At 41.3% G+C, this 20,495-nt stretch overlaps 2 protein-coding genes and 1 long non-coding RNA gene across 7 annotated transcripts in view; 2 read left to right on the forward strand and 1 right to left on the reverse strand.

Annotated features, from left to right (window-relative positions):
• Positions 1 to 153: 153 nt before the first annotated feature.
• Positions 154 to 16,372, reverse strand: LOC146558483 (uncharacterized). The gene is made up of 4 exons (XR_014888751.1): positions 16,241 to 16,372; positions 9,607 to 9,773; positions 4,827 to 5,004; positions 154 to 536 (listed from the first exon to the last, which is right to left on the reverse strand). It is a non-coding gene; the product is annotated as an uncharacterized LOC146558483 (long non-coding RNA).
• gje1a (gap junction protein epsilon 1a) lies at positions 2,863 to 11,028 on the forward strand. 3 transcript variants are annotated; one of them, XM_085248019.1, is made up of 4 exons: positions 2,863 to 3,552; positions 4,792 to 4,974; positions 5,725 to 5,922; positions 7,117 to 11,028. In XM_085248019.1, the coding sequence occupies exons 1-4, from the start codon at positions 3,523 to 3,525 to the stop codon at positions 7,312 to 7,314; spliced, it is 609 nt and encodes a 202-aa protein (XP_085104145.1). In that variant the 5' UTR covers positions 2,863 to 3,522; the 3' UTR covers positions 7,315 to 11,028. The 3 variants fall into 3 exon arrangements, with proteins under 3 accessions (XP_085104145.1, XP_085104146.1, XP_085104144.1); XM_085248020.1 differs by lacking the exon at positions 2,863 to 3,552 and adding an exon at positions 3,558 to 3,712; XM_085248018.1 differs by lacking the exon at positions 2,863 to 3,552 and adding an exon at positions 4,253 to 4,388.
• vta1 (vesicle (multivesicular body) trafficking 1) overlaps positions 16,364 to 20,495 on the forward strand; it is a 63,123-nt gene continuing 58,991 nt past the window's right edge. For all 3 annotated transcript variants that reach the window (XM_085248015.1, XM_085248016.1, XM_085248017.1), the window contains exon 1: positions 16,364 to 16,502. In XM_085248015.1, the coding sequence (XP_085104141.1) occupies positions 16,412 to 16,502 (91 nt within the window). In that variant the 5' untranslated portion in view covers positions 16,364 to 16,411. The remainder of the gene's footprint in view (positions 16,503 to 20,495) is intronic.

Consider the following 20,495-nt stretch of genomic DNA (forward strand, 5'->3'; position numbering starts at 1 on the left):
TCAGTAAAAATATTCCTTCATATTAATCTCGTTTGTTTTGATTTCATAAGAATCTCAGCTCAGAGCAGGTTTATTTCACCGAGCTGCCAGGCTGGAAAAGACCAAACTGAAACATGTTTTATATTCAGTCCAGTTTTTATCTTTGCTTCATTTAAATGTTTCTCGCACCCAGTTTGAGCTTTTTGATGATAGCCTCAGTTCTTTTTCCATTTTTCTCACAAAGAAAAAGAAACAGTAAAGCAGTGAACATGTCACAGATTTAGAACAATGTATATCCGGTGGTTACACCGACTTTAGTTTCTCGTCCACCTCTTCTCTCCTCTTTCATCCCGTCATCACTTCGGTTTTATTCATCATCAATTGTCCATTTTCCTCTTCCTTGTTTCAGCCTTCCTCCATCTATGCCGGGGTCACTTCATCCTCTCGGTGATTGCAGGAGGGGAGATTCAGAGTTCAGATTTTTGTTTTTTCATTCCAGATTTGATTCCTTCTTTGAATTTCCCTCCAGCAGAACCTGCAGCTTGGTTGAGAAGTGCCTGCGGTGAATTTGAGAGAGGAGTGATGAATCACTCTGCCTGTTGATGCTGTTTATGATCTTATTTGTTCATTTGCTTTCAGAGTCATGTTCCCACTGACAACAGATCAAAAGCCGCATATAAGCGACGAACGAGGTTAACAAACATCCGGGTATGTTGTACCTTATCTTTGGCAAAAACCTACATCCAGTCTGTATGTAAAGAAAGAAGGAAAAGCAGCCTGTCTTCCTGTAGGTGGAAGCGTATACAGCATCACTGAACTATGTCAGAGCATCAGCGTCATCTATAATCGTGTCAAAAGCATTTTGTGTTTTTAGGTGTAAAACGTTTGACATCGGACCTATGCTGCATATTTTAAAAAAACAAAGCTGTGTTCTATCTGTGCTCGTGCACAGGCAGAACAGAGCTCTGAGGTCAGCTCGTCTCCAGAAGTGCTTTAAAAAGTTGAAAGCTGGCGGAAGAACAAACAGCAGATCTGTGTATCAGGAGATATTCCCTGAACATGACCCGTGACTTCTTTAAGTTTTTTCCATCCTTCCTGCCGCTTTTCTAACTTCTGTCCTGGAGCTGCGAGGTTGCAGCTGAAGGCTGCCGTCTCTGCGTTCCATCATTCAAATGGACAAATTCACTTTAAAATTCGCTCTCGGCGGCTGAGCGTAGCTTTGTCTGTCACAGCCACAGATGGCCGAGTCAGAAGTGCTGCAGAGTCATTTGATCCGATGTGATTTTCTTTAAAAGAGCCAATCTGTCGTCTGATCGCTTTCATGTCAGGTTCGCATAATTACGAACTACGCGTGGGTGTAATTAGAACCCAGCCTTTTATCGACTGACTTATTTTCCTCTGAGATCACTTTTAAGAGCAGAAACTGTTAAAGATGCAGGTCATTCCTCCTCAGCTCTCTGTAGCTGTTACAAAAACGCAGCCAGCAGCACCTTCAGTCAAGCGGCGTCCCATCATTATTATTATTATTATTATTACTGTGATTGCAATGGAGGCATCATTTTGGGCTTCATTTTCCAGGGGTTCAAATTTCTGGGACCTTGCTGACCTGGTGACCTGATGAGCTTCTAGAATGACTCTTATCAGCTGAGAGCACACCTGGTGATGTCAGCCTGGTGCTTAACCTTTCGATGTTTAATCAGGAAGAGATTCTCTGAGTAAAATTATCTCTGTTCCCAACAGTCATCCAGGAATTATCTGTTCGTCTTCGCAAAAACACGGCAGCTGTAACCAAACACCTCTGGACTGAAGCTAAAGCGCCCAGATCTCAGCAGGTCCCAGTTCCACAGTGAAGGCTGTGAGCGACGAGGTCAGCGGCTGATGCGGACGCGCGTCTGCTGTTAGAACTCTGGAAAGCACTGAAAGCGGGCTGTCAGTCGTTCTGACAAACTTCTCTGCTGCAGAGGAAACCTGCAGTCTGCTGCCACAGTCGACTGTGGACGGGTTTCTCTCTTCCCCTCAGAGCGATGGTTCAGCATTACATCTCACTCTCTGCTCCCACAAACATCATTACACGATCTGTGCTTTGTGAATCAACGCCCCTAACCTCAAAAACCATGTCAATGTTTGAGTTAATCACGCCATCGATTCTTGTTACAATCAGTTTCATCTCAGCATCCGTCCACTCTACATTTATTATTATGATGATGATGATTATCATTATTATTTGACCAGGATGTCCCACTGAATCTCTAAGAATGGAGACCTGACCAATGTAACACTGCAAACACACAATATCAGCTGCATGACTGACAACGTGATATACACCACACACCTACAACATGAAACACCGTGACCTCCCAAGAAACACATCCACACCCCCTTCACTGCGTTCCTGCTTTTTCTTTCAGCAGTAGGCCGACAAACATATCAGCGCTACTCATAAAGAGGACGATATTGAGTGAGAGACTTTGCATTTGGAATAAAACATGGAGACGCAGGAGGTATTAAAACTGAGGAGGCACACCACCATCATCACAGGCAAAAAAGTGGCTTCAGCAGAATAAAAGTAAAGCTACATTTTTTATTCCATTTATTCTTATGAAACATTTTCCTTCACATAATTTTTGTGTTGTTTTTGTGGTTCTGGAGAAAAGAAAGAAGAATCCACTAAAGTCCATTGTCAGTTTTTATTGGGAAACAAAGTCTGAGTCGAACTTTTGGAGTTAAAATAAATAAATATTATTAACAATATTAACATCTTATTTCATGGTACATTAATTACTGGAGGTTTATTAAAATCTCTCAAATCTTTTAAACGTTTATATACAGAGCTTTTTTTTTATTATTAGAATGTTTGTATTGCGCATGCCCGGTACCAACAGTGGCTCACGCGCTTTTACGCACGGCGTCCTCCTCCAGGTATCACACCTGGCTGTGGAAAACTCACATAGTTAGGACGGGTAACGCCGGATACTCCAAGAACGGACCTTCAAATTAAAAGCACAACATCGCCAAAAAGACAATGCGGCATTAAAAAGTCTCCAAATATTTATTTAGCCTTTTTAAGCTTCACTCTTTGTGTATAAAGAAGAGCTTAGTTTGATTCTTTTTAATGTATTTTAGATTTTTTTTAATCATGCTAAATATAGTTTTTATTTATAAAGCATTGCTCTTTAGCTCTTTCTTTCTATTTTTGGTTTTTATTTTACTTATTTAGAAATTTTTTCTGTAAAGATTTTTTCTTTTTATATTTGCCCGTTTTTATTTAATGATGTATTTCAGACATATTCAAGTGTTTTATGAGGTTCTTGTGGTTTTATTTTTCATATAATCGCTCTGAATCGCAATTATTTCACTCATATTTCTGACTAATCCTCAGGTGTTTGTTAATCCCTCTGTTCCCTCCGTGCACCTCTGGATGTGTTCAGAGCTGGGACCGGAAGTCGCGCAGGGTTATCCGTGTGGCTTGACTGCGCTCTCTGTCCCGCAAAATCCCGCAGCTGGCATGAGTTTAGGATCCGTGAGTGGAAAAAAGAGGGGGGAATGAACAACACGCCGCCAGGATTACGGTTGGTGTGTGGACTTTTATTTCACTTTGTCCGCTTTTGGTTTTGGGGGATTTGAACTTTGATCGGGTTTCTTTCTGTGTGGCTCGCTCGTGGCTCTTCATCGGACTGTATTTGGGACCACAGCCGCTCCGTGAATGCTCTTCCACAAGTATTTACAGTGCAGGGTGTGTTGTCATCACTCTTGTTTTCGACAAAATGTTTTCTCAGAGCTGATTAATCATGTGTCCATTTCAACTTTATGAAACCAAAAATGATGCTTTAGTTAAGTTCTATAAAGTCCATAATTCTATTTAATCTCATTAATACAACAGCCTGTGTGTGAAAATGTTACAGCTCAGTGGGTTTTCAAAATAAAGTTCCAGATCGTGAGCATGACCGTTAGAAAGTGTAAGTTCTGAGGTCCCGTGGAGCTCCCGGGTTCTTTAGCGCACTGTGTGCTTTGTATTTAGTTGCGTGTTTGCCATCTCTCTCTGCATTGTGTTGAACAGGGGAGTGTTTTTCGCTGACATAGTTCTGTAGGGATTATAATGCAGGGAGCACATGCCCTCATGGCCCATTGTTGGCCCCTCTGTCTCTGTTGTCTCTCTTTCTACTGAGCGAGTCAATTGATGGAGGGATAAAAGGCCAAAAATATGCACTGACATGGCTTTCAAGAGAGAGAGAGAGCGGGGCAGAGGCAGAGGGTCAGTGGCAGATTTGGTAGACCTACTGTTGGTGGCCTGTACCCAGAGCCGGCAGCAGACAGGCCATGAGGGCCCAGAGCAGTCCTACAATTAAACGGGGAACACCGAGAAGCAAGCCATGTCTTTAAATTACATCAAAAACTTCTACGAAGGATGCGTAAGTACATCACTCAGACTTATTGGAAGGCTCCTCTAACCGGAGCCTGCCTCACCAAAGCTTTGACAGTTAGAGAGAAGCAGTGCTTAACACACGTCCCTCCCGTGGCTTAAAATGAAAAGACATTAAAAAAAAAAAATTAAAGTCAATCTTCATTTTGCTTCAGTCTTTATGTAGCTGAGCAACATATTTGTGAGCCAAGAGGCTCTCTGCTTTGTGTGAGTGCCATTTGGGCCCTTTTCTGATAAACATGAGATGGGAAATGTTTCCTCTCAGTGGGTTTTGTTTTAGCCTTCAGAGCTCAGGGCCTCCAAAGCAGCTGCTTTTATCTGGCTGACAAAAGATGTTTTTCCTCTTTATATGTGTGTGTGTGTGTGTGTGTGTGTGTGTGTGTGTGTTCCAGCTCAGGCCTCCTACAGTGATAGGCCAGTTCCACACCTTGTTCTTCGGCTCCGTGCGGATGTTCTTCCTGGGCGTCCTTGGATTCGCCGTCTATGGGAATGAGGCGCTGCACTTCAGCTGCGACCCTGACCGCCGAGAACTCAACCTTTACTGCTACAACCAGTTTAGGCCCATAACACCGCAGGTAGGAGTCGTCATCCAAACTTTCATCCCTCTGATGTCACAAACCAAAGCAGAATGAGCTTTTAGAGGTGCCATCAGCTTTTATTAACACGAAGTAAATGCTACAAAACATCCGAACAATTCTAAATATCCCAAAATGTCTGTAAATGTTGACCACCATTACAGATCATATTGAGTTTGAGTTCTGAGAAATCGCATGTGTACAATGAAGAAAAGCAGTTGTGAATTATCAGTTTGGATAAATTCTGTTGAAGAATACAGTGTCATGCATGAATCAGGGAAGTTTCCAATATTCCAGCTGAGGCATGTTTGGGGACAGATGGTGATGTGTCCAATCCAATAAAAAGCATTTGCAGTCAGAAAACGGTCGCAGGTGGTTATCAGCATGAACGGCTTTTTTCCGTATTGGTGGAAAAGTCAATTTGGGAAAGAACATTTCAGCAAACATTGAACTGCAAATGACCAGATTCCCGCCTGCTGCTTTTCCAGAGACACAAATCCTATATTTCACTGATTTCCACCATCTGGAAGGCCAATTTAAAAGCAGTGTCTGAAGTCATGCACAATAAATGGACTTGTGTTCTTTTTACTTTGTTCTTTAACTTTCTATCCCTATTTAACCTTTTTCTCCTTCCCCCGATTTTCATCCTTGACTTGCTGCTCTTGTTGAAGTCCTCTTCCTGCTTCAATCCATCAACTTTACTTCCATGAGCTTTTCTCACTTCCCCTGCGTTGTTCCTCCCCTCTTCAGGTCTTCTGGGCATTACAGCTGGTAACAGTCCTAGTTCCTGGAGCAGTATTCCACCTTTATGCCGCCTGTAAGAACATAGACCAGGAGGAGATCCTCGAGCGACCCATCTACACAGTCTTCTACATCATTTCTGTTCTCCTGCGCATCATTTTGGAAGTCATCGCCTTCTGGCTACAAAGTCATCTCTTTGGCTTTCAGGTCAGTCGGTGAGAAATGTGACACGATAAATATTTTTATTCATATGTTCACCCATATTCACACCAAAGGATGGCAACAATGAGAACTGTGACTGTGTCTGGAATATAGTTTTTTTTTAAACATTTTATTTTGTATTAATACCCAATTTTAATAGTTATAACTGTTTAGAATGAAGATTTAAATTTATTATACATACCTACAATGTAAACAAACCTATTAGTCCATCTGACATAAAAATATTTAAACATCTGTCCAAAACAAATTCAGAAATTTAAAAATTATATTATTTATTGGGCAAATAATAAACTCGATTCACATTTGATATCCAAATTTAAACCAGCACACTGGACTCTTCTGAGAAGTCAGAAATGAATCAAACATGACATGCAAACACAATTAATTTTTCTCTTCAGGAATGTAGGTTTATTTATCATGTTTGTCTTCTGATAGAAAACAAATAATTTACATGTAAAGTAAAGTAAAGTGTGCGTGTTAGTCCCCATAGGGAAATAGTTCCTCTGCATTTAACCCATTCACCCAGTGAAGCAGTAGTGAATAGGAACCTTTAAACCTGACAGAAAAAGTGATTTGATTTATATTGTGATAGATGATGATATCCACTGATATGAGAAAAGATATTGGAGCCTATCCCAGCTGTCATAGGGCACACCCGAGGCAGGGCACACCCGAGGCAGGGCACACCCGAGGCAGGGCACACCCGAGGCAGGGCACACCCGAGGCAGGGCAGCAGACAGACAACCATTCACATTCATGGACTAGATGATGGAATCGAACTTGGGATCTTCTTGATGTGAGGCTACTGACCGCCCCACCATGCAAATATAATTGGTATATAAATGTCATTATTATGATGGCAGAAAGGTCAGATTTTGCTACCTGGTAAATTGACCTTTATTACAGTACAAGATAAGTCTCTTTAGGCATGACGTACCAGGGAAGTTTGCCGCTTTACTTTGATCATGGATCTGTTCCTGTGTGAAAACGTAGTAATTGTACTTTTTGACTCTGTTTTAAATGGTCCGGCACATAATAGGTACAGCCAGAGTAGATACATTGGCAATAATGCCGATCAAATTCCTGTCTTCATGAGTTGTAAGGTTTGAGCAGCCAGTGGCTAGAAGTTGAGATAAGAATGGAAGCTTCAGTGCCTCACATTTCTCTCTTTTTCCCCAGGTTCACCCACTGTACATGTGTGATGCCAGTGCTTTGGAAAAGGCTTTTAATGTGACAAAGTGCATGGTACCTGAACACTTTGAGAAAACCATCTTCCTCAGTGCCATGTACACCTTCACCGTAATCACCATACTTCTCTGTATTGCCGAGATATTTGAAATACTCTGCCGACGACTGGGCTATCTCAACAATCAGTGACACAAGTGCACAGATAAAATGACTTGTGGTAAACCTGTATGACACCTTATCTGCCAGTTATACCGGGCTCCTGCCGGCTACGGCTGGACCTTTATAAAACAGGGAGCGAACAGAAGACCAAAACCTCACCTGTGGTCAATCGTGAGTAAGTGGCACTAAGAAATTTGAGACAGTCCAACAATGTTAGAGCTGGCAAGTCTGAAATAACTTCCAGAGTTTAACCATAACTATAGAGTGATGATCCCTGGTTGTATATCAGATATCAGTGGGTCTGTACTGGTTGTGTCCAAAGGTGTTGTGTGGCCAATAGTTACCTCTTACTGAACACTTGGGGATGGACTAGAAAGACTTTTGGTTTTCTTTTTTTTCCTACAAGACATGGCTGAATGACAGACTTCATGGTGCTACTAAAAACTCTTTCCAGATGGATTACAGCCCAATGTCAAACACCTCAAAGGCCCATAACAATCTTTTCTTGGAGTTGTACCTCAGATCTGACTATACAGAAGAAACCCCAGAAGCATTAGCTGCACACATTTTTTTCTAAAGCGCTTTGAGTGCTCAGATGAGTAGAAAAGCGCTATATAAGAACCAGTCCATTTACCATTTACCATTTAATTTAAAGGGCCTAACATGCACTAAATGCATCATGGTTCATCGAGCCAACTTGATGCATCCTCTGTGGACTCTGTTCACTTATGGAGTGCCAACCTAAACAGTTCTTCTTACGGTGCAAAAAGATCTGACTGGAAGGCGTAAGGTCTTCATGTAATGTAACTGTTAACAATGCAATTAACTGAAGAGCTAGTCACATTATTCTGTATAAAGTGCAGATGAACGTAACTGTCTAGCTTGCCTTTCAGGTGGCAACCACCAAACGTGACAGGCACATCGCAGAGCTGGCCACAGATTGTCACTCATGCCATGCATAAGAAACTGTCATCCAGTAACCTTACCCATGGGCGAGTGAATTGCAGGTGCCATTGCTTCTGACACTTGTATGTGTGACAGTTATCGCTTACAATGTGTGTCTGATGTTGCTCAAGGTCTGTTTTGACCTTCACTTCAATCAACACAAGCGCCACAACTTTGTTGTCATTTCATATAGGATGGTAGTTCTTAAACAACTTGATCATCAAGCTCATGTGCTGGTTGAGCCTAAACATATGCTTGAGTTTACCTCAGTGAGATTAAAAGGCATCTTCAGACCACCGATGCGTCTTACCAAAGATGCCATTGCTAAAATGGTTGCTATGTAGTGTTCTCTTCAAGGTAAAGATCTGCCCAAAGATGCAACTTATTATGAAATGGGTTTGATGCAATGAACTACGAAAAGGAAAACACCTTGTAATGTATATTTTAAAAAAACTTTATCAAAATCTATCACCTGAAAAATCTGAGTTAAAAAGTTACAATTACATTTGGCTGTAAAAATGTGTTGAAATGAAAAATTTTCAGTTATATAGTAGTACTAAAGTTGTAATGGTTTTGAAATTTCTGAAACAAAGCATCAAGCTCCATTTAGAACATTCATATGTTAATTTTTTGTTAATAGGTATTTAATAAAATCCTACTGGCAGATTTGTTGAAATCCAAGCTGGAGAAGGTTCAAGCCATTCATGGTTCTGAACGTTCTGGGACACCAGAAGAGGTGTCCTCAGTCCCCCGCCTTTGCTTCACCCTTTTTTCTTTGCTTGAAGTATTAATACTTTCTGTAATATTTTCCTTTGGTGTCATTGTCCATGTATTTTGAAAAAGATTACCTCTCATGTTTTGTAATGTTTTATTTTTAATCAGACATCCATCCAACTTTTGTTATGAAGTTTTCAGCAATCTGTTCATCATCTCAGGTACAAAATTGCATTACACGACAAAAGTGGATCAAACGCTCTTTCCGAACCCTTTTAAACCCTTAACCCTTTTCCTCTCTCTGTGTCATCACTCCAGTTGCAGGATTTAGAAGGGTTTGAACCAGGTATGTGACTCCTGTGATTTGGGTTTGTCTGCGTTCTGGTATCTGTGACTGGACGATGGTTTTAAATTTTGCCTCTAAAAGTTCTGTCACCAAGACTAAGGCCTGGTTTGTATGAAATTAACAACTGCAGATGAATTTGGCAGGATAAAAGGTTTCGAGGTGGTGCAAATAATGAACAAATCCAGGAATCTCACTGGATAAAATGGGATAAAACTAATTTAAGTCCATAGCAGTGGTCTATCTCAGTCTACTGCTCAGGTATACGAGGTGCTATCCAAAAAATTCAGAGACTAGGGTGATAAAAGTAAAACCCATACCTGATTTAAATGTAGCTACCGTCCCCTTCACAGTAGTCACCTGATACAACGATCCATAGTTTCGGCTCGTTAACCACACCTGGAACACTCCCCGAAAGTCCCATTTTTCTCATTGGTGCTGCTTCCGTTCAATGGTGCAAATCGTTTCTTTCTTCTTTTTTTTTCACCTGCAAGGTAACACAGACTAGTGTAACATTCACCTAAGCTGCTTCTGGCACCTGTTGCATGTTAAGAAAAGAACTTCTGAGGGAGAAGTCAGTTTCTTTTACTAGACTGTACACATTTACTTTATGGTTACCAGACAAGCCGGCTAGTTTACTTGCAGTTAGCAATGCAGCTACCTTAAACAGCTCATGCTTCTTTGTCCACTAGCTAGCAAGTTGCCAGAGCACATCACATTTCTATAGGTTTTAAGCCTCTGTTCATTTAGTGGGCTAGTTTCAGTCCTTGTGAAAGGTACTGTTTATAAGGTTGGGGAAATCTGTAGTCAGTTGAAACTGAAGAAGTCACCTGGATGAGTGGCGCAATGTTTCTCCCACTGAAAACGCTATGTTCAGATGAACAGAATCAACTTTTGGGGGTTTTAAGCCTCTAGTAATTTCAGAGGGTTGTGTCAATCTTTCTGGTGTGACCAAGCTAACAGGTTAGTTTCATGCTATCATTTGTAATTTTGAAAAACAAACCCAGGACATTTAAAATCCACAAGAAGAAAATGTTTTGCTCAGGTTGGCCAAAGTTCAGCGTTCACTTGTTAGCTTTTACCATAAGCTAATTTGGCAGGGTCAAACCTCGGGGCTAGTCTTGGTTAAGAGCTTAATCAAATTTGTACATGAAGCTGTGTTTATCTGTCTTTGAATGATTAACTTAGAAGAACTTGGAAAGCAGAGCTTGTTGTATTTTTGCAAGGCTGATTCACTGATAATTAACAGAACTGGAGAGATTGGAAATATTGGGGGGTATATGTGATATTAAACATATAATCTAGTTATTAAAAAGGTGGCCACAAATTCTCAGCTTGTTCTTTTAATGAACTCATGTAAAAGAAGTCAAAGCGTCAGCATAAAGTAGGGAGGTATATGGGTTATGTAGCACCACTGTAAGCTAATTTACTTCTTTTGGCCACTAGTATCAGGGTCATTTGTGGAAATTCAGGTATGGCACACAGAGTACACAACAATGCAAATTCATCTTTATTTTTTTTTATACATCTTTGATTTTTACCAGTGATGTTATGTTAGTTGTTAAAATTGAGTTGAGGTTTATTACATTTTTGACCACTGTTTGTCTCTATATGAAAATATTTTGTCAAAGAGGCAAAGTTTACAACCAGTGCATCCATATTAAAACAGAAATCTGTTTGCTACAGTTTACTGAAGGTGACCAGTAAATTCTGACTTGTTTTGTCTTGAGATGATTATTAAAAAGTCCTACAATTGTCTTTGTTTCATTGTTGATTGACTTGACTACAGAGTACTACAGACTACGGTATTTATAGAGAAAAGTGTGTATATATAAGGGGAATATACAGGGAGTGCAGAATTATTAGGCAAGTTGTATTTGTGAGGAATAATTTTATTATTGAACAACAACCATGTTCTCAATGAACCCAAAAAACTCATTAATATCAAAGCTGAATGTTTTTGGAAGTAGTTTTTAGTTTGTTTTTAGTTTTAGCTATTTTAGGGGGATATCTGTGTGTGCAGGTGACTATTACTGTGCATAATTATTAGACAACTTAACAAAAAACAAATATATACCCATTTCAATTATTTATTTTTACCAGTGAAACCAATATAACATCTCCACATTCACAAATATACATTTCTGACATTCAAAAACAAATCAGCGACCAATATAGCCACCTTTCTTTGCAAGGACACTCAAAAGCCTGCCATCCATGGATTCTGTCAGTGTTTTGATCTGTTCACCATCAACATTGCGTGCAGCAGCAACCACAGCCTCCCAGACACTGTTCAGAGAGGTGTACTGTTTTCCCTCCTTGTAAATCTCACATTTGATGATGGACCACAGGTTCTCAATGGGGTTCAGATCAGGTGAACAAGGAGGCCATGTCATTAGTTTTTCTTCTTTTATACCCTTTCTTGCCAGCCACGCTGTGGAGTACTTGGACGCGTGTGATGGAGCATTGTCCTGCATGAAACTCATGTTTTTCTTGAAGGATGCAGACTTCTTCCTGTACCACTGCTTGAAGAAGGTGTCTTCCAAAAACTGGCAGTAGGACTGGGAGTTGAGCTTGACTCCATCCTCAACCCGAAAAGGCCCCACAAGCTCATCTTTGATGATACCAGCCCAAACCAGTACTCCACCTCCACCTTGCTGGCGTCTGAGTCGGACTGGAGCTCTCTGCCCTTTACCAATCCAGCCACGGGCCCATCCATCTGGCCCATCAAGACTCACTCTCATTTCATCAGTCCATAAAACCTTAGAAAAACCAGTCTTGAGATATTTCTTGGCCCAGTCTTGACGTTTCAGCTTGTGTGTCTTGTTCAGTGGTGGTCGTCTTTCAGCCTTTCTTACCTTGGCCATGTCTCTGAGTATTGCACACCTTGTGCTTTTGGGCACTCCAGTGATGTTGCAGCTCTGAAATATGGCCAAACTGGTGGCAAGTGGCATCTTGGCAGCTGCACGCTTGACTTTTCTCAGTTCATGGGCAGTTATTTTGCGCCTTGGTTTTTCCACACGCTTCTTGCGACCCTGTTGACTATTTTGAATGAAACGCTTGATTGTTCGATGATCACGCTTCAGAAGCTTTGCAATTTTGAGACTGCTGCATCCCTCTGCAAGATATCTCACTATTTTTGACTTTTCTGAGCCTGTCAAGTTCTTCTTTTGACCCATTTTGCCAAAGGAAAGGAAGTTGCCTAATACCGTAATTGTCGGGCTATAAGCCGCTACTTTTTGCACAAGCTTTGAACCCTGCGGCTTTTAGTCAGGTGCGGCTTTTCTATGGATTTTCCATGATTTTTGTGATATCGTAAGACGATTTGTTTTGTTTGTTCCGCTGTTGTACGGCACTACGTTGCCTGGCGGAAGGATCGGGGTTCAAGAGTGGTATGTTAGTCACATGTCCGTCCGCCAGGCAACGTAGTGCCGTACGAAGTAGCGCGAAAAACAAACTTCAAAGTAGCGCTACGCATTCAGCGGGAGGCATGGATGACGAGCGGCGATAAACTTGCGAAAAGCAAGTTATGCCCAACTCCACCGGTGGATTCTGACAGCGTGGAAAAGTGCGAAAACATCCACGATCACCAACGGATTTTGAAGGGCTGGACTGCTGCATGATGGAGAGGAGGACACCGCCACGGCCCTTCTGAGGGTGTTCGACTCTGACACTGACAACGAGGATTTCTTTGGTTTTGAAAGTGATAACGAAGGAGAGAAGCGGAGAGTGGATGACGAAGCCATCCTGAGCCTGTTTGTATCCGACATTGGAGAAGAGGACTTTGGTGGTTTTAGTGCGCAGGAAGAAGAGAAAGATGGTGAATGACTGACTTTTCTTCTTGTTACAGCCGTGTCACTGCACCTGAGCCTAAAAGGTAGTCCAATCTATTTTTCTGGGCACACCAGAAAAATAGATTGGTTACTGTAGGTTACTGTTATGTACTACATGTGCAAATATGTACCCATAACTTGTTTTTCAAAATATTAATAAAAGGGGTGTGTCTCCAAACAGCCATCTCTTTCCTGACAATTCCCTTTGTGCATATTCTCTTACATATGATGAGTCAACATTGAAACACCTGCGGCTTTTAGTCAGGTGCGGCTAATGTATGTACAAAACAGGATTTTCCCCTGATTTTAGCTTGTGCGGCTAATATTCAGGTGCGCTTTGTAGTCCGGGAAATACGGTAATTATGCACACCTGATATAGGGTGTTGATGTCATTAGACCACACCCCTTCTCATTATAGAGATGCACATCACCTAATATGCTTAATTGGTAGTAGGCTTTCGAGCCTATACAGCTTGGAGTAAGACAACATGCATGAAGAGGATGATGTGGACAAAATACTCATTTGCCTAATAATTCTGCACTCCCTGTATATATTATGATGGATGGTTTTGGTTCACGTTGGTCCACCCGTTGAGGTGATGAGGTACATTCAGACATATACACATGCATACCCTACGATCATTATTGTAAGATTATTTTCCATTGATTCATTGTTTTTATGCTTATCGAACTCAGAGTCAGAGGTGACTGACCAGCTATTATATGGTAATGGTGATAGCATGTGGTATAAAAGATTTCTTGAATCTGTCCTTGTGGCAGTGAGCTGAGTCAGTCTGTTAGAGAAGGACTGCTGGCTATCCAGTGCGTAATGCAGAGGGTGGTCAGTTTGTTCAATTAATTTATCCAGACCACATCTTCAGAAGTGTCCAGCCAATCTCAAAGCCACCTTTCCTGATCAGTTTATTCATTCTATTGATGTCGACAGCTCCAACGGCGCTCCCCCAGCAGACCAGATTGAAGTACACTGCAGTCGCCACAGCTGACTGATAGAAAATCATAATTTTGCTGCACACATCAAAGGATCTCAGCTTTCTCAGGAAACAGAACCTGCTCATTGCCTTCTTGTATACAGTCTCTCCTTGTTAATATGTACTACCAGGTACTTGTATTCCACCACACCAGTATCCTATCACAGGACAGACACAGGGTCCCTCTGAAGCTGCTCCCCGTCTTTCTGGTCTTATTGATATTCAGAAGCAGATGATTCGAAATCTTCACCACACCATAAAGTCTAGTGCTCTGTACCTCACTTCCTGCCCATCACTAATGCATCCAACCACTGCAGGTGTGATGACCCAGGTTGATACTGAAAGTCAGAGGTGCAGAAGGTGAATCAGAGTGGAGACACTCCAGTGCCCCTGTGAAGCTCCTGTACCGTACTGTACATCTCCAAATCAGAGAGTCTCACACACTGGCCTGCCGGGTAGTCAGTGATCCACAAGAAAGTGGATCGCTGACATCCTTCTCTTTCAGCAGCAGTGGCTGCATCACATTTAATTTACTTGACAAATCAAATAAGGTGATCCTCACCATGCAGTTTTTTTCTGTCCACGTTAGTCCAAAATAAATTAACCCACTGATGGTTTGATTTGTAACCCCACCAAACATTTTCTTATGAGTTTACAAACTGAATTGTTACCGTCTTACTCGAAACATGATGTTCTTTTGTAAACTACGGCCTCACTAGAGTCAAAAAGTTCATGATTTGTGTCCAGAATTTTACCTGCTAGTCTGCATGCCGACTGTTCAGAACATATTTCGTGCATCCAGGGAGGCTGCAGATAATAAATACAGCTTTGCTCATCATCAATTACTACCGCCTCATCCAAATCCAAGCTACATTTGGATTCAAAGTCTGTTTGTGTGCAGCAGCCTTGCAGCTAAGCTCCTCAGTTCCCATGAATAAAAAAACCCCAATAAAATACAGTATAACCGGAGCCAAAAAGTGCAAAACTGAGTCATCAAGGGAGTGGGTGGGCTTGGACCAGAGTCGACCAGTCAGCCAACAGATTCTCACGACCTCATTACCCAAAGCCCTGACCACATTAGCATTCCAAACCTCATGGACTTCAGTCCAGCTCAAGGTTCGGTGGGAACTGGGCAGCATGAAGCTTAACACACCAAATTTAATCATACAACAGCATATGGACCAAAGAAAACCTGGTACCCAGCAGACATGCCTCAATAAGGTCAACACATGGCAGGCTTTGGGAGAAACCCGGAGAAGCTGTCATGCTGTTTCTTTGTTGAGCCTCCCAGGTCAAAGGATCATTTGACCACAAGAACCAAACAGATCCAAGCTCTCGTTTTTACCACGGCCCATAAACTCCCCTCACTGCAACGGACTTCTCTGCTCCAAGCCCACCCAATTTCCTGGAAATACATCATTGTTCCCTTTGATTTACACCGTTTATTATCAGACTTCATTTGCTTTGTTGCAAATATGCTTTGGCTCAATCGCCTGAATTCAGACTCAGTTTGTGGCTTTAACTTGACCTCAGTCCAAATATCCTAGGTGTAATACTATGCTGATTCTTTTTTAACATTCATTTGTTTTGATTGACTTTTGGGACAATATTGGAATATTAAAAAGAATTTAAACATGGAATTTATTATTTTGAATCTGTCTAACACACATGCACACACAAATTGTGCCAAGTAACTAAAGCTTGTTTTTAAACACACGTTTGCCATGACTTTCTTCCAGTGGCCACTGTCTGGTGTCACATTTCTTAAAAGAAAATATGATCCCAACTGATTATTTATTTATATATATATATATATATATATATATATATATATATATATATATATATATATATATATATATATATATCTATATAGTCACTCATCCAAGTGACGTCTTCAGTTTTGGAGACTGAAGAGGTCACTTGGATGAGTGACGAAAAGTTTCTCCCACAAAACGTTACGTCCAGATGAACAGAATCAACTTTTGGATATTATATTGCTAGTTTTCTTCAGTTTATTGTTGTCCAAAATTCTTTGACATCTTCCACCAATAATATATTTTTATTCAGGCTCATAGAATATGTATTATATCATAGTTTCACCTGTAGTTCTTTGGTTTAATGAGCCTCACCTTGAGATTCAAACCCTCACCCAATACTTCAGCGAGATGGTGACGTCATCGTCCCGTCTGGGCGGCCGCTCCTATTGGACAAACACGCGGAAGTACGGAGGAACTCTTGCTAACAACAACAGTCCATTCTGGTGATTTGTTCGAGCTCGCTGGATCGGTTTTAACTCCACCATGGCTCTGCCGGTTCAGTTCAGAATCATCCAGCACCACCTGCGGACCGCGCAGGAACACGAGAAACGGGACCCGGTGGTGACTTATTACTGTAAGTGTGTGTTCTGATTGGCGTTAGCAGCTACTGTTGTTAGCATGACAGCTTTGTTTACCTGAGAGCTGACAGCCGCCTGAGCTTAGGACCCAAGCGTTTTATCCAGAGGGGAAGTTTAAAGTAAAAGTCCTTACAGATTGTGTGAGATGTTCAAGGAGTCGCCGAACTGCGGCGTTAAATCACTCCGCTCTTTGAACGTCTCACAGCGTTAGCTCTGACACCTCCAACTTCATTAGCCTCCTAACGTTCCCTTAGTAACAGGGACCATTTGGGAAATTCATAAACTGTTCCCCTCACTGACTCAGATAAAGAAAGTCCTCCAGATTCCGTTCTGTGAGGCTGTAAACATGCTCTGCTTTCATCCTGCTAAATTTAGCTGAAGTTTGGAACAACCCAGAAACTGTCCAGGTAACCGTACCTGGCTAGCTGCCAGTGAGGTCTGGAGTTAGCAGACAGGAAGTACCGGCCAGAACGTTCCAGGGCTGCTTCAAAGTCTGACGTGAAGTCATAGCTGGACTGGCCATCGGGCATACCGGGCATTTGCCCGGTGGGCCGCTGGCGATTTTTTGTTTTTATGGGCCGATCGATTTTTTTTTTTTTTTTGGAAGGGTATAAATAATGAAAGGTGTTGGATTGGCCAGTTGGTCATGATCGACTCTGGGCTGGACCAATTACAGCCGAGGAGGTCGGATGCACCCTCCCCCTTGTTTAGCAATCTTATCCGGTTGTTCAGTGATGACGCGACGAATCCTACTTCCGGGTCTAAAGTAGTCTGCGTTTAATATGGCTTTTGTGTTGTTAACATGTTTAATGTTATGTATTTTCTTCTATTTGATCTCAAAAAGCTCCTAAAACAGTCGGTGATCCCTGTTGACCTCCCTCGGCTTTTATTACCACTAATCATTTATTTAAGCTCAGTTTTTAAAACCTTAGGATGTAACTACAGCCCAGCCCATGCAGCAGTATATGAATGACTAACCTCGTATTGTGGATGGATTATCTCAGTTGTTCTCCTGGCTGAAGTTTGGTCCTTTTACAGCATCCTGCCATGCGATTACATTTGTTCCTGACCACCGACAACACTCACGGTAACTTTTATCGAGTGGAAAAAAAGTTAGCTTGTTTATATTATGCTAACATAGCTGTGTCGCTAGCGGTCACGTAGCACATCATTATATACCAGCTAGCCAAACTTCAGTAACCCTGCAAACGTCACTGCTGTTTAGTTTTCTGTCTTCATTTATGCTGGAAGTGATAACAGAGCTGTACGTTTTAATTTGTTTCCAAAACCCCGCAGTCAGGACATGCTATATTGTATTTAGATAGAAGCTAGCGAGCTAACTCCCTGCTAACTTCTAACTCCGTTAAATGTCATAAATTCCGTTTTCATGGATGCCTGGATGTTAAACTCAATTTTTACACCTGGTAGAGCAGAACGCTGATCATTTTATTAAAGATGAAAGACTTTAGACAGTTTTTCAACTCTCAGTAATGCCATAGTGATCGTTTGATATATGGACCTGCAGCGGAGTTTAGACCCAGACACGGCTAGTGACGTCAGACTGAACAACCGGATAGACGAACTAAAGAAAATGGAGAACAAAAAAAGGAAAGAAGGTGCAGAAAAAATTAGGGCCAAAAAGAAACGAGCCCTTCAGGCAGACGCTGCCAAATGTGTAAAAATAACTGAATTGTTTGGCGGTAGCTATGGCATAGCTTCCACAGATTTAGCAACATCAGCAAGTGGTGGAGGCCAGCAGGTGGATAAGGGAAAGGGGAGGCAAGAGGAGGAGAGACCGAGGCGGCCGCCGGTCATAGTGGCAGAGGAACTGAACTTCAGGCAAGAAGTTATGACCTGCTGTCTGTGTCAGATATAAACCAAGTTTAGTTGTAGTTTGTTTTCGTTGTGCTGACTTTTTACAGGCGCTTAGAATAACTGGTACTGCGTACTAGCTAGCATGATGGAGTTTATATACTGCTGGGCGGGTGCTATGAAGTTACTGATAGTAAATTTTATTTTATGCTTCAGGTTAGTTTCTCAAACTCCTCAAAATCTTAACAAATTGTGCCAATCCTTACATGTTGCACCAGGCTGATTTATCATCTAAAGTGGAGAAGTCTGTGACAGAGGAGACAGAAGAGCAGCAGAGAGAGATGGAGAGATGACTTCATGTCATCCATGAGGGATGCATTTGACATATGTTTCACATATTATAGCCCAACAAGTTACTCATAGCAATTTAAATACCAGCAATCAGTTTTTGGCAGACAATCACTTTTTGGCACAACACCGGCTATTGCAGTTAATAATACAACAGCGTCTTGCCATTTTTTGTGTTTCTTTTTATCGCTGTGTAACTGAGCTCAATTGAAAGCCTGCATGCGCTAGTACCTCTTGCCACAAGTTCCCAGAATCCTTTGCGGTTTTACCCCTGAATGACGTCACATTTTTGGTGGGCCGGTCTCTAGTCAAAATGCCCGGGCCGATTTTTTGTCCCAGTCCAGCCCTGCGTGAAGTCCTCGTCCAGCTAGTTTTTTTTCTTCTTCTTTGTCCTGCTGTGTGTCACAGAGTCATGAGCCTTCACAGTCAGCTGTGAACAATGGGCTCCACCCCACTGCCTGCATACTTCACCTCCACATGACTCATGAGTTTTTTTACCAGTCTGTCACTATGTTTCACACCAGTGCATACCTGCTGAAACCCAGTCGCACTTTCCTTACACAGTGGCAGTATTTTCTACAGAAGTATAATGCAGCCGCGTGATGAGAAGTTATATATTCAGTATACCTCACCAATCCACAACATCAATTTTGTCAGGACACTTGAGACGGCAAGATTAAGAACCTACAATATTATTATTACTATTTTTAATCCCATAATTTTATGAACCTTTATAAGCAGCATTTGGCAATAGTGGTGTAGAAGAACTCAGATTTTACAGGAAAATATCACCAGCAGAACTGGAACTGATTGGTGGGGGTGAGTGGAGAGGGATGAGGCCAAAACACAAATAAATTATGGGAGAGAGAAAAAACAAAAAATAGAAAGCTTGTTTAAAGTATTGTAATCAAGGACAGAAATTCCAAGAAAATGCTTGTATCTCCGATCTCAAGTAGAATATGAAAATTGGCCTGTTTTCTTTTTTCTTCTGAATTAATGAGATGCCTTAAAACCTTTGAAACCTTGATTTGATGGACAGTGATTTGACCGTATTTACGTCAAATCCTGGTGTCTGTGAGATATTGACTTCTGTGTTATAGCTGAGTGTTTAGATGTATTTAGGCTGACGACTTTCTGGTGAGATGCAAAACATCCAGCCAATATTCCCAAAACGTTGATTCTGTTCATTTTCAGCAGATGGAACGTTTCATTGTTCATCCTTGTGACTGAACATAGTCTACTCTCTGGGATTTCCTGGATTAATGAGCGGGCAGTAACAGTAGCATCTACAGTATGTTACTCAAACACCAGTGCCTCCCGGTCTTTCATTCCACACCAAAGTAAAAGTGCCGTGGGGGGTATTAATGGTCATGAAAGAGAAAAACTGCAGGTGGTTTTTGGTTTGTTGTTTGGTCAAGTGACTGCATAAAACTTCCATATTTTTCCTGGTGATTTAAACCAATATGATGCTTAAGTTTCAGGGATCGTATCACTTCTACACTTTTGTTCAATATTTACTCTGAGAACAGATAAGCTGTTCCACAAAATTCTGTTTTTATTTTTCATTTAATAGGAAACCACCAAGTAATAAGAGCTAGTCTTGTAAGTTATATATATATATATATATATATATATATATATATATATATATATATATATATATATATATATATATAAATGTGTATATGTGTGTTATTTTCCTTATTATGCAAAGTGTCGTGTTGACATGTTTTTATCAGTCTGAACTATGTATGCTTCGATTTATTAGATTTATATTCACTTTGAAATCAGCCATTTCACAGATTTGTACAACTAACTTTGTGCACATT

This window comes from Mchenga conophoros, linkage group LG15, assembly GCF_057382185.1.
Source record: "Mchenga conophoros isolate Kocher_MC1m ecotype Shallow Benthic linkage group LG15, M_conophoros_male_GT1.1, whole genome shotgun sequence".
Lineage (NCBI taxonomy): Eukaryota > Metazoa > Chordata > Actinopteri > Cichliformes > Cichlidae > Mchenga > Mchenga conophoros.